The 14,734-nt window shown below is 39.2% G+C and overlaps 1 protein-coding gene across 1 annotated transcript in view; it reads right to left on the reverse strand.

The window, feature by feature from the left end:
* FBXL17 (F-box and leucine rich repeat protein 17) overlaps window positions 1–14,734 on the reverse strand; it is a 522,649-nt gene that overhangs the window by 500,953 nt on the left and 6,962 nt on the right. The window contains exons 2-3 of the mRNA XM_024995338.2: window positions 7,491–7,613; window positions 2,227–2,484 (exon numbers count right to left, since the gene is read on the reverse strand). Of these exons, the coding sequence (XP_024851106.1) occupies window positions 2,227–2,484; window positions 7,491–7,613 (381 nt within the window). The remainder of the gene's footprint in view (window positions 1–2,226; window positions 2,485–7,490; window positions 7,614–14,734) is intronic.

Genomic DNA, 14,734 nt, shown 5'->3' on the forward strand with positions numbered 1-14,734 from the left:
TTCTAATCTGTCATAAATTAACAGGTTTCAAAACATGTCACATTCTAGGAAACATTTACATAATTAGTCTCAAAGCTGTAAATATTAGATAAATTCATAGTACTTAAGTGGCATATTAAATCTTGCTCCTTAAAGAACTCTTTAGTTTCCCTCTATTTCAACCATAAATATGACTTTACTATAAGGTGTGTACCATGGCACTCTGCTCAGCTGGCATCTATTTGTGTTACATCAGATTTAAATATATAACAAATTTAATCCATTTCTTAATAAATATATAGACTTTTTAAAATGTTTCACTGCAAAGTATAATCTGAGAAATTTCTAATCACAAAAAAATCACATCATGTCTATAAAATTTATAGTTTACCATAAAGATTATTTTAATAGACTTAACTGTGTAAAATGCTTTGCTAGTGAGTAATCCTGTAAATAGCAGAAACTGTTATTACACAATTAGTCTTTGCAGACAAAATGAATGAACGAATGAATGAATTCGCTCAGTCATGTCTGACTCTTTTCGACCCCGTGGACTGTAGCCCACCAGGCTCCTCTGTCCATGGGATTTTCCGGGCAAGAATACTAGAGTGGGTTGCCATTCCCTTCTCCAGGGATCTTCCCGACCCAGGGTTGGAACTCGGGTCTCTGGCATTGTAGGCAGACGCTTACCGTCTGAGCCACCAGGGAACTGAAGTGTTCTTACTGCGTAAATCGGACTGACAAACCCAGTACCATTTAGGACAGACTTTCCAAATTCCTTCTAGTGCTCAGTTTTCAGTTAATCCGTATATAGTGCCTAAATTTAGGCATATACATGTTATTCTGGTTTCATCTAAGATGAGACTTAAATCTAGGACTTTACTGATATTCTGCTTTTACTAGGAAGTATTGGGACTACATCTCAATTCTGAATTTAAAAAACTGTTCTGACAAAGTTCTTAAATGGAATTATTAATAATTAATTCTTTTTTTCAACAAATGTTTGCCTGGGCACTGTGTGTAGAGTGGTGAATGTGCACAGCTTCTGCCTTCATGGAGAGGCTGCCTTATTCAAGGTCGAGGAGAGTACAGTCGATTGGCAAGGAGAACCAGAAAGATAATAAGGCAGCAGGGCTTTAGGGAACCCAGGCTCCAGTCCCAGGTCCACTGTCTGCCAAACATTAGCCAAGTTTCTTAATCTCTCTAAGACTTAATCTCTTCCTTTATAAAATGAAAATTAAACAAAAAGTTCAATATCAACAACTCCCACAAAGTTACTTCAAGGGTTAAATATAAAAAACACAAAAAGTGACCAGTACATTAGTGGTACTATTATTAAATATACAAAACATTCACAAATTCAGGGACTGGCACATAGAATCCATTCAATATTCACTCTGAGACAAGAAACTTTAAACACCATTTCCAAAGAAAGTGCATCAACCAGAAAATACATGATACTGTATTTAAACCCAACTACTGTGCCTAATATAGGTAGTTAACCATCTTTTGCTTCACTTTATACTCCTCAACTTAGAGTTGCATTTAAAAGATATTTTAAAATATGTAAGCATTTCACCTAGTAACATAAAAGAGGAATTAAAAGTTAATTTTTAAAAGCTCATGCTAACCCAAACTGCATACTGTTGTTACATAAAGCAAGTGAAAGTTGCTCAGTTGTGTCCAACTCTTAGTGACCCCATGGACTATACAGTCCATGGAATTCTCCAGGCCAGAATACTGGAGTGGGTAGCTTGTTCCCTTCTCCAGGGGATCTTCCCAACCCAGGGATCAAATCCAGGTCTCCCGCGTTGCAGGCGGATTCTTTACCAGCTGAGCCACAAGGGAAGTCCAAGAATACTGGAGTGGACAGGTTATCCCTTCTCCAGAGGATCTTCCCGACCCAGGAATTGAACCAGGGTCTCCTGTATTGCAGGTGGATTCTTTAACAACTGAGCTACCAGGGAAGCTCCTACATAAAGCAAAATTTAGTACAAAATTTAAGTAACAAAAGAATAAAGAAATAAAATGGCTGGTCAAAGAAGTTCAAGCACTTATTAAAACGCCCAAAGAAGTTAATTTGTCCATTACAGCCACAGCACTCTAGTTCATGAACCCAAATATTCATGAATACATAAAAAAATGACATTCTCTGAGTATTACTTTTAACATAAAAATCTTTCAAAGTGATGCTGCAAAAAAACCCATTAATACATGCAAAACCATCTTACAGATTCTAAAATTTACCTGTTTGAGTCCTTCATCAGTCAGTTTGTCCTGGTTGCCTACATGAACTTTCTGAAGTAAAGGACAGTGAGAGGCAACTGCAATAATAGAGGTGTCAGAAAGCTGTTTACACCTGTAAGCTGTATACCTAAGAAGTCCAGGACATTTAAATGCTAGAACACATACGCCAGTATCAGACATACTGCGACAATCAGAAATGTTGATTTCAATTATATTTTGACTTCTTGATGCAATTTTTTCCAATAATTCATCAGTGACCTATGAGAGGGGAGAAAAAAAGCAATAAATTTAAAACTTTGCTAAAAATGGAAACTTACTTTCTATTCTTTCATTAAATTTTTTCTAATATATAACAATTAGATTATAGCATGAAAACCACAATCAAAAAGCTTCTTAATATTAAAGCATAATAAGAACTGTCATACAATTTAAAAAATATATTTATATGTGGTCTTTTGTCTGCAGTTCCTAGAACAGAGCTCCTGAAGTCCTAGGAACTTCCTGAGTGATGGGAATGTCTTTTGCTCTTTTTAGCTAGCCCCTTGTGACCACGACTGAGTTTACAGTAATGGAATGACCCAAGTGGGGGCCCTAGAGAGCTTTAGGACGGCACCGGTCACCAGAAAGACCAGACACCATGTGATTAGAGTGTGGAAACTTCCAGTCCCATCCTCTGACTTTCTGGGAAGAGAGGAAGCTGAAGATGGGTTACAAAACCTCTTGAACAATGAGATCTGGAGGGCTTCTGAGTTGGTGAATATTAAAGTGCTGTGAGGGTGATGTGCCTTTAGAGGACAGGGAAGCTCCATACCCTCTCCCTGAAACCTTGCCCTAGGCATCTTTTCCATTTATCTGGTCTTGGGTTACATCCTCTACACTGAAACAGTAAACATTAGTATTTTCCTGAGTTCTGATCACTCTAGCAAATTATCAGCTTGAGCAGGGGACATGGGGAACTTCTAGTTTTAAAGATGGTCAGTCAGAAGTATAGGTGGCTCCAGACTTCCCTGGTAGCTCAGATGGTAAAGCGTCTGCCTACAATGCGGGAGACCCGGGTTCGATCCCTGGGTTGAGAAGATCCTCTGGAGAAGGGGATGGCAACCCTAGTACTCTTGCCTGGAAAATCCCATGGACAAAGGAGCCTGGAAGGCTGCAGCCCATGGGATCGCAAAGAGTTGGACATGACTGAGCGACTTCACTTTCAGGATTTGTGACGGGTATACTAAGCAGGGACAGTCATGGGACTAAGCCCTTAAACTGTAAGGTCTGCACTAACTCCAGGAGTTAGTGTCAGAATTGAACTGAACTGTTGGACACCTAGTTAGCGTCAGAGAATTTGTTAGCGTGGAAAAAAGCACACAATTGGTGTCAGAAACAGCAAGTGATAATATAATGTACTGGCTTTCAATAAAAGCCTAAAAATCTATCCTTGTTAGGAAAACACACTTTAATTAAACCTTTAAACTCACCAAAAACTCCCCACAAACAAAACTATATTAGAATTCTGAGTTGGTTCTTAACACAACAAATGGTATGTATCAGTCAACATAATGCATAAATCTTGACTTTTCACACATAATATTAGATGATACCTAACTCAGCGATCAATGCAAAGAAATAGAGGAACACAACAGAATGGGAAAGACTAGAGATCTCTTCAAGAAAACTAGAGATACCAAGGGAACTTTTCATGCAAAGATAGGCTCGATAAAGGACAGAAATGGTATGGACCTAACAGAAGCAGAAGATATTAAGAAGAGGTAGCAAGAATACACAGAAGAACTGTACAAAAAAGAGCTTCACAACCCAGATAATCACGATGGTGTGATCACTCACCTAGAGCCAGACATCCTGGAATGTGAAGTCAAGTGGGCCTTAGGAAGCATCACTATGAACAAAGCTAGTGGAGGTGATGGAATTCCAGTTGAGCTCTTTCAAATCCTAAAAGCTGATGCTGTGAAAGTGCTGCACTCAATATGCCAGTACATTTGGAAAACTCAGCAGTGGCCACAGGACTGGAAAAGGTCAGTTTTCATTCCAATCCCAAAGAAAGGCAATGCCAAAGAATGCTCAAACCACCGCACAATTGCACTCATCTCACACGCTAGTAAAGTAATGCTCAAAATTCTCCAAGCCAGGCTTCAGCAATATGTGAACCGTGAACTTCCAGATGTTCAAGCTGGTTTTAGAAAAGGCAGAGGAACCAGAGATCAAATTGCCAACATCCACTGGATCATAGAAAAAGCAAGAGAGTTCCAGAAAAACATCTATTTCTGCTTTATTGACTATGCCAAAGCCTTTGACTGTGTGGATCACAAGAAACTGGAAAATTCTTCAAGAGATGGGAATACCAGACCACCTGACCTGCCTCTTGAGAAATCTGTATGCAGGTCAGGAAGCAACAGTTAGAACTGGACATGGAACAACAGACTGGTTCCAAATAGGAAAAGGAGTATGTCAAGGCTGTATATTGTCACCCTGCTTATTTAACTTATAAACAGAGTACATTAGAGAGACACTGGGCTGGAAGAAGCACAAGCTGGAATCAAGACTGCCGGAAGAAATATCAATAACTTCAGATATGCAGATGACATCACCCTATGGCAGAAAGTGAAGAGGAACTGAAAAGCCTCTTGATGAAAGTGAAAAAAGAGAGTGAAAAAGTTGGCTTAAAGCTCAACATTCAGAAAACAAAGATCATGGCATCTGGTCCCATCACTTCATGGGAAATAGATGGGGAAATAGTGTCAGACTTTATTTTTTGGGGCTCCAAAATCACTGCAGATGGTGATTTCAGCCATGAAATTAAAAGACACTTACTCTTTGGAAGGAAAGGTATGACCAACCTAGACATCAGTGTTCTTGCCTGGAGAATCCCAGGGACAGTGGAGCCTGATGGGCTGCCGTCTATGGGGTCGCACAGAGCTGGACACAACTGAAGTGACTTAGCAGCAGCAGCAGCAGACAACATATTGAAAAGCAGAGACATCACTTTGCCAACAAAGGTCCGTCTAGTCAAGGCTATGGTTTTTCCAGTGGTCACGTATGGATATTGAGAGTTGGACGGTGAAGAAAGCTGAGTGCCAAAGAATTGATGCTTTTGAACTGTGGTGTTGGAGAAGACTCTTGAGAGTCCCCTGGACTGCAAGGAGATCCAACCAGTCCATCCTAAAGGAGATCAGTCCTGGGTGTTCATTGCAAGGACTGATGCTGAAGCTGAAACTCCAAAACTCTGGCCACCTGATGCAAAGAGTTGACTCATTGGAAAAGACCCTGATGCTGGGAGGGATTGAGGGCAGGAGAAGGGGACGACAGAGGAGGAGATGGCTGGATGGCATCACCGACTAGATGGACGTGAGTCTGAGTGAACTCTGGGAGTTGGTGATGGACAGGGAGGCCTGGCGTGCTGCAATTCATGGGGACGCAAAGAGTTGGACACGACTGAGCGACTGAACTGAACTGAACCAAAGTATATAAATTTCAGTTGCTTTCCTACTTCTATCAGAATACATTACATATAGTTAAATCCACAGCTTATACTATATATCATCTTGGATATTAGGACACCAAAGACTATATATAAAGGCCATTAAAAAAAAAAAACAACTTATCTCAGAAGACTCAGAGATAAATATAAGTAATCTTAAAATTCATCTAGTGAAAAACTCACAGGACCATCTTGATATTTTAAACAATTTTTAAAAACCAACCTGTACACATTCCCTGACCAATCATACTTCCAAAAAGAAAAAAAAAAAAAAAACACCAAGAGTTACCATTATTGAAGTGTTTTAAGTAAAAATAATGAGAGAAAATACATATGATTAAAGTTAGAAAGGAAGAAGAAAAGAATCAGGGCATGTTGAGGAGTACAAGGTGTAAGAACAAAGGCTGAAACCACTTTGTTTCTACTTGTTGGAAACAGTGTGCCTCTTTCTCTATTTTCTTTTCTTTTTTTTTAAACCTCCAAACCTAACTACCAGCAGAGGAGAAAAGCTAATAGTCTGAGCTTATAACAAATAGCTGGGATATTCAAGACTAAGGAAGTTAAAACCCCATGGATTACTTCACATTTCTGCTCTCTACACTCTCAGCCACAACTAACCAAGTATTCACCATGCCCCCTGGATACAAACTTGATGAACTCAGGCAGGTAAACACTGTATAACTGTCTTAACCCTTACCAATAAGGCAGGCAAACAAAAAGGAAACTTAAAAACAAATGCTCAGGAAGTTATTTTTTTTACAGTGCATGTCTTATAAACAGACACATATGCTACCAGTGATATGCTGGAGTTGGCTTGTGCCAAATCAGAGAGTCTGGAATATGTATCACTTTCCACATCAGTGATAGCATCACATTCTGTGACATCACACTTTTAGCTTGAAATTGGTCATGGGGAGAGTATCAGGGCTTCTTCTTTGTTCATTTGTTTTTGGAGGCCAGCTGTTAAAGCACTCACCAGTGCATCACTACTAACAAGATCATGGGAGGTTTCGAGCAGGTTTAATACTCTAATAAAACCCTATTTTTAGTGGATATTTTATGTTTCCAAAGCCAAGTACTGACAACCAAGGAAGAATTTAACAAGTCCAACCAACTGTCTGAAATAAGGCAATATAAAGTACTTTCTTTCTTAAATGACACCACCATATAAACATAATGGGCAGCTGGGCAATGGGGAGGATTGGAAAACTCATCAAAGTGAAAATTAAAACAAAGTAAGTTACCTTATTCCATTTTGCTTCCATTTCTTCACACAAAATAACATTATAAGAATACTATTATCAAAAGTATATTATTATATTAATAGAGATAATGATAGTATCAACTCATAAGGCTGTTGATCAAATGAATATACATAAAACTCACAGAACAGTACCTACATGGCAAGTCAGCAGCACTATTTAAGTGTTTGCCATGGCTGTCTACTAATTCTCTCTCCAAAAAATGAAAAGTTTAGTAACTTTTTCAAATGTAGTAGAAAAAAATAGTAATACGGTGGGGGAAACAAAGAGGACTGCAACAAAAAGGATTCAGAAGCAACCCCAAATTGCCAATCCAAACTAAAAGATATATCCATCACAGAAACCTAGCTTCAACTTGAATTTGAAAAAAAAAATTACTAAAGCACAGAATTATAGATTTCAGTCATTTGAACTATCCTGAAAAACTACAGTGTGAAAGAAGTAATTTCTAAGAAGAAAAAAGATATTTTTTGAGTAGGTCAAATTGAGTGTTTTTGTAGAATCAGAATCCATACCTGCTGACGACTGCTAAGATCCAGCTGCTTCCAAAACTGGAAATCTAAACAAAGGTCACGCCAGTACTTGCAAACCAATGATGCAGAAAGGCAACGTTCATCCAGAGATAAATTGGAAAATATCTGTGAATAAAAAAGGAACCACATAATATGTGTTAAACATTTTAAAGGCAATAAAAGTTTTTACCAGTTAGAAAAAATTAATCTTTTTTAAAAAATGTATCCCTTGTATCAAGGACTGATCACAGCAAGGGAGCTGCTCCGCTATATAAGAAACCCCAAGCACACTGTCTGAACAGCTGAGCGCCAGGTTCCCCACAGAAACATGGGTGAGGGGTGGTCATCCTTCCAGCCATGAAAAATTAACGTTTTAAAACAGAAAACCATTTTAGTACAAGTGACCATTATTAAAAGAGTCACTATTATGGGCTGTCCTAAAGAGGAAGTATGATATGGGAGTAGCTAAGGTGAGAACCGAGAAAGGAAAAAAAGAACACTCAATCTACTAAAATCATGAATACAAAGAGATATTATTGCCAACCTTACAAAAAAAGAAAGAATTATAGGGGAGTATTATGAACAATTGTATGCCAACAAATTAGATAATCTAAACGAAACAAACTTGTTAGATATATACAAACTACAAAAAACTGATTCAAGAAGAAATAGAAAATTTCAATAGACCTATAATAAGAGAAAATGTTGAATCAGTAATCAAAAACTTCCAACAAAGAAAGGCCAGGGACCAGAGGGCCCTAATAGTGATACATTTAAAGAACAAATAGAAATCCTTCTTAAATGATTCCCAAAACTGAAGTATAAGGAAACTCTTGCTAACTCTATGAGGTTAGCATTACTCTGACACTAAAGTCAAAGACATCGCAAGAAAACTATACACCAATGTCTCTTATGAATTTAAATGCAAAAAATCCTTAAAAAGCCTACTTAGCCCTTGAACAATGTAGGGATTGGAATGCTGACCCTTCATGCAGTTGAAACCCAAGTGTAACTTCATAGTCGGCCCTCCCTATGTGCAATTCATCACCCACAGATTGAACCAACCAAGGACCACGTACTATCATAGTGTTTACTATCGAAAAGAAGCCTGAGTGTAAAAAGACATGCATAGTTCAAACCCATGCTATTCAAGAGTCAACCATATCACCAAAGTGAATCAAGCAGCGTATTAAAAGGGTCATATACCACGGTCCAGTGGTATTTATCCCAAGAAAGGAAAAATGGTTCAACAGGCAAAAATGAATCCATTTAACACACCACATTAATAAAATAAAGGTTTAGAAAACTCAACCATTTCAATTAATGTAGAAAAAGCATTTGACAAAATGCAATACCCTCTCTTGGCAAAAATACTCAGGAAACTAGGAATGAAGGGAACTTCCTTAATGTGATAGACGGCATGTGTAAAAATTCTGCCATTATTATTACATTTAATAGTGAAAGACTGAATATTTTCCTCTGAGATGAGGAACAAGACAAAGATTTCTGCTGTCTCCACTTCTACGCAACACCGTACTAGAGATTCTGGCCTGGGCAATTACATAAGGAAAAGAATTAAAGGGCATTCGGATTAGAAAACTAAAATGTTCTATAGTTACAATTATCATGATCTTACATAGAAAAATCATACACAAAAAAATTTAGAGCTAAGAAACAAATATTTCTGTACACTATCAATGAACAACTCAGAAATAAAATAAGGAAGGACTTCCCTGGTGGTGCAGTGGGTAAGAATCCACCTTCCAATGCAGGAGACACGGGTTTGAACCCTGACCCAGGAGGATTCCACATACTGAAAAGTAACTAAGCCGCAACTACTCAACACTCAATCTAGAGCCTGTGCTCTGCAAGAGAAGCCTCCACTCACTGCAACCAGAGACAGCCTATACAATCATAAATAAATAAATACAATTGTAAAAAGGAAAGCACTGCTATTTTTAATAGCATCAGAAAATGCTTTTTTACAGTTTCCATGTCTTTATATTGAAACTTGCCATTCTTTGGGTCAATGTTATAATCTCTTATAATTTGAATAATGTTTCCTTCCATTCTTTAACATGTTTATTATAGTCTGAAGTTTTTATCTCCTAAGTCTAATATCTGTGCTTACTCAATTTCTATTAACTGTTTTGTTTCCTCTCAGTACAGGTCACTTTTTCTCTGTCTCTTTATACCTCTCATAATTTTTCACTCAAAACCAGACATTTTAGGTAACATTTGTAGCAACTCAGGAATTTGATTTACTTATCTGAAATGTTTCAACTTTAATCTCCCTGGCCTTAAATGGTAGGATCTGAAGTTTGAATGTTTGTTTGCATGTCTCTGCTCAACTTTTAATTCTTATTCATGTTTCTTTAGTGTGGCTTCCCTGTGTCTAAATTTGGGCCAAAAAAAAATGCTCAAATACCTCGAGCCTGCTCTTCAATCTGTGCATGGGTTGGGAAGAGCATATTCAAGGCTTATTCTCAAGGTTGCTTTGGCCTGCTTTCTGCTAGATACTCTCAAGTCTCCCCAGGACATGTGCATAGTTTGAGTAAACCAAGGATATGTGAAGAGCTTATTATCCCTTTATGGGTCTCTCATTTCCAAGATCCGCTGGTTAAATTCCTAGCTGATCCCCACCTCATCCCAACTGGCACCACAATATCAAACCTGAAAATATGTGCGTTTTAACCATTTTCTTCCTACAAAGTTCATCACGTTTAGCTGACAGATACAGGTTGTTACTCATTGCCGCTAACTGAGTTGGTGATGGCATCACCGACTCAATGGACATGAGTTTGAGTGAACTCCAAGAGTTGGTGATGGACAGAGGCCTTGCATGCTGCAATTTATGGGGTCACAAAGAGTCGGACACAACTGAGCAACTGAACTGAACTGAGGGTAACTAAGTTACCCTCTTAAGACACCAAAACAGCTAGTTGTTGCTATTCAGCCACTAAGTCGTGCCTGACTCTTTGTGACCCAATGGACTGCAGCACACCAGGCTTCCCTGTCCTTCACTATCTCCTGGGGTTTGCTCTAATTCATGTGTATTGAGTCGGTGATGCCATCCAACCATCTCATCCTCTGTCATCCCCTTCTCCTCCCGCCTTCAGTCTTTCCCAGCATCAAGGTCTTTTCCAATGAGTCAGTTCTTCACATCAGGTGGCCAAAGTATCCGAGCTGGAGCCTCAGCATCAGTCCCTCCAGTGAATATTCAGGACTGATTTCCTTTAGGATTGACTGGTTTGATCTACTGCTGTTAGAGGTCTCAATTCAAGAGTGGTATGCTAAGTCGCTTCAGTCGTGTCCGACTCTGTGCAACCCCATAGATGGCAGCCCACCAGGCTCCCCCGTCCCTGGGATTCTCCAGGCAAGAACACTGGAGTGGGTTGCCATTTCCTTCTCCAATGCATGAAAAGTGAAAGTGAAGTCACCCAGTCATGTCCAACTCTTCGCGACCCCATGGACTGCAGCCTATCAGGCTCCTCTGTCCATAGGATTTTCCAGGCAAGAGTACTGGAGTGGCTAGACTTCCACTATTCTTACCTGAAGCTCTAGTAGTTTTCCTAAGAATAAATACATATCAATTTGTTGTCTGCCTTTGGTCAATTCCCAAAGCCCAAATAGTTCAGGGCAATTTTTCCCAGTTATTTACATATATATGTATATGGGTATTGGTATGTGTGTATATACATATATGATATATGTGTGTCTGTGTATATATACATATACATGCACTGTTTGCAGAGAGGATTCACCAAAGTTTTCATGCAGCCAAAGTCAGAGGTTCCTCTCTGGTGGATTTTTTTATGCTTGTCCTCCACATTTCATAGACAAGAAAATTAAGATTTCGAGAAATCAGATCATTTGTTGAAGGTTAAAGGACTACATGATTTTAAAGGGCTAATTTGTCCCTTAGCAAACAGAAGCTGTGTGGCACATTCTGGAACCAAGAAACGCCTTGTTTAAAATATGTGTAACTTTGGATAGCACTTTCTTTGGACCTTAATTTGTTCTTTTCCGAAAGTAAAATGATTGTCACAACAGATAATTGACTAAATCTAGGTAGATTTTATTCAGGTGAAAGGAAATTCAATGAGTGAGTGAAGGGAAGATAACACCAGTACCAGCAAAGATGAATTAAAAAAAAGCAAAATCGAAGCTGAAACACCAGTGCATATTTAATAGATCTCTGCATATGGTTTGTTGTAGGCAACCTATAAAATGGCCCTCACTGACCCCACCTCCTGGTAGTTACACCTGTGTAAGCCTCTCCTCATAAGTATAAGCGGGGTTTATTGACTCACTTTTAATGAAAAGAGTATGGCAGAAGAGATTGGGTTAAGAAAACCATGGCTTCTTATTTTGGGTGTTCTTGACTCTGCTGTTGCATGTGATCAGCCCTTTGGAGAAGTCTGAAATGGCATGGCAAGGAACTTCAACATCTGTCCAACAGCCAAGCAAGACCTGAGGCCTGCCAACAACCACGTGTGTAAGCCTGGGTGAAAACTCTTAAGCCCCAGCTGAGCAGCCCCAGTGACACCTTGATCATAGCTTCATAAGAGACCTTGGATCAGAGGGACCCAGCAAAGCCATGAAAAGATTCCCACAGAAAACATGAAATAATAAATGTTTGTGGTCTTAAACTGCCAAACTTGTTAAACAGAAATAATTAACTAACATATGCTTTAATATACCAGCTTTTCTTAACAGCCATTAAAATGCTATCTCGCCCATTCCCTAACTCCTCAGAAAATAACGACTCTGCCCCATGGTGTTTTTCTTAATTCATTTAACAAACATCTGTGCACATGTACCTGGGCTTCTATGGGAGACACTAAGGTAGGAGATTTGCTCACTGATCTCAAAATTATATATTCAAAGACATGTCCGAATTATCTTTGGATAAGCTGATATTGAAGAGAAAGAGCATTTCAAAGGTTGCTTTGAAGAAAAAGAACATAAAGGACTGACCTGGACCAACATTTTTGTTAAATAAGAAAGAGGAAAAAATGACAGTGGAAAAACTGAAATGGCACTTGGATCAAGCCAGGAAGCTGCTTACGTTAACACAGTCCTATTAAGAACGGCTTGAGTATGACAGAAGTCCACACCAAGAAGGTATTCTAAGGCTGCAAAAGATAGAGGCATGGGTCATCTTATATTTGCTGCTCACTGTCCTAAAATACAGGGGAAAATGAGTTACTCTTTTAATCCAGGTCATCTAGCCCTGCCTCCTGAAAAACCTGTATGCAGATCAAGAAGAACAGTTAGAACTGGACATGGAACAATGGACTGGTTCCAAATTGGGAAAGGTGTACATCAAGGCTGTATACTGTCAGCCTGCTTATTTAACTTATATGCAGAGTACATCATGCAAAATGCCGACTGGATGAAGCACAAGCTGGAATCAAGATTGCCAGGAGAAATAACAACCTCAGATATGCATATGACACCATCCTTATGGCAGAAAGCAAAGAGGAACTAAAGAGCCTCTTGATGAAAGTGAAAGAGGAGAGTGAAAAGGCTGGTTTAAAACTCAACATTCAAAAAACTAAGATCATGGCATCCAGTCCCATGACTTCATGGCAAATAGATGGGCAAACAGTGAGAGACTTTATTTTTTGGGGCTCCAAAATCACTGCAGATGGTGACTGCAGCCATCAAATTCAAAGATGCTTGTTCCTTGGAAGAAAAGATATGACAAACGGCACATTAAAAAGCAGAGACATTACTTTGCTGACAAAAGTCCATCTAGTCAAAGCTATGGTTTTTCCAGTAGTCATGTATGGATGTGAGAGTTGGGACTATAAAGAAAGCTGAGTGCCGAAGAATTGATGCTTTTGAACTGTGGTTTTGGAGAAGACTCTTGAGAGTCCCTTGGACTGCAAGGAGATCCAACCAGTCCATCCTAAAGGAAATCAGTCCTGGGTGTTCATTGGAAGGACTGAAGCTGAAGCTCCAGGACTCTGGCCACCTAAGGTGAAGAGCTGACTCATTAGAAAAGACTCTAATGCTGGGAAAGATTGAGGGCAGGAGAAAGGGACGACAGAGGATGAGATGGCTGGATGGCATCACTGACTCAACAGACAGGAGTCTGAGCATGCTCCGGGAGATAATGAAGGACAGGGAAGCCTGGCATGGTGCAGTCCATGTCCACAAGGAGTCCGACATGACTGAGCGACTGAACAATAACAAGCCCTGGAAAACAGAAGAGGAAGCAAAGGACAAGCAGCTGCCTTTTACAATATGACTTGGAAGTTGTATACATTGCTTCTACTCCCACCCTATTACCTAATATTTAGTCACAGCCACCCCTATCCATGAGAGGTTAAGAAACAGGCTCTGGTTAGGTGGCCATGTGCCTAGCTAGAACACGGTAGGTTCTGTTACCAACAACAATATAGAGGGAACGATATCAGGAAACAGAAATGATTTCTAGTCAAGACCTGGGTTGAAAACGCTTAATATTCCTAGATCTTTAAGGGGCGGATCTGAACAACGCAACTGAACTATTAATTACCAGAAAATGTACAAGTCATATTACTGATACAATCTGAACTAACCACTACCAGGCCAATACCCAAGTACTGTCAAGCCTTGAAAATTCTACTTTTGACTAAGGCATGGCTATAAGTCATCAAAAGATACTTCAGACTAAAGAAACTTCCAGAGACCGTACTGTTGCTTAACATTTGGGCATACATATCCCACAGACCTTTAAAAATCAACCATGCCGACACCTATATTTGGCCATTTCTTTTCTTAATGAAGAGATCTTACCTGCTATCAGACATTACTACAAGATGGAGATAAGGTTTATAAGCAAGCAGGTTGCATGCAAGTTATAGAAAGAAAAGAAGTAAATCTGTGTAGCAATTTCATATTGACTATCTTCTCTGTATCAGTTCAACTTTTCTGGTCTTTTCAGTTTTTTCCTATGAACATCATATACTGCCTCTTTCTTAAATAGTCTGCTTACAACAACTTGCCAAAAGCCTGAAAGAAACATTTACTAACTAGTCTGTTGAATAAAGCACCACTTAGAAAAATAGAGACACAGAATATATTTCTTGTATTTTTCCTTTTTATTTTAACCTGCACGTGCAGCTTGCAGGGATCTGAGTTCCCTGACCAGGGAGTGAACCCGGGCCTGGCAGTGAAAGCGTGGAGTCCTAACCACTGACCTCCAGGGAATTCCCTTTCTGGTATTTTTCTAACCATACAGCCAAAGGGAAGTC

Source organism: Bos taurus, chromosome 7, assembly GCF_002263795.3.
Source record: "Bos taurus isolate L1 Dominette 01449 registration number 42190680 breed Hereford chromosome 7, ARS-UCD2.0, whole genome shotgun sequence".
NCBI lineage: Eukaryota > Metazoa > Chordata > Mammalia > Artiodactyla > Bovidae > Bos > Bos taurus.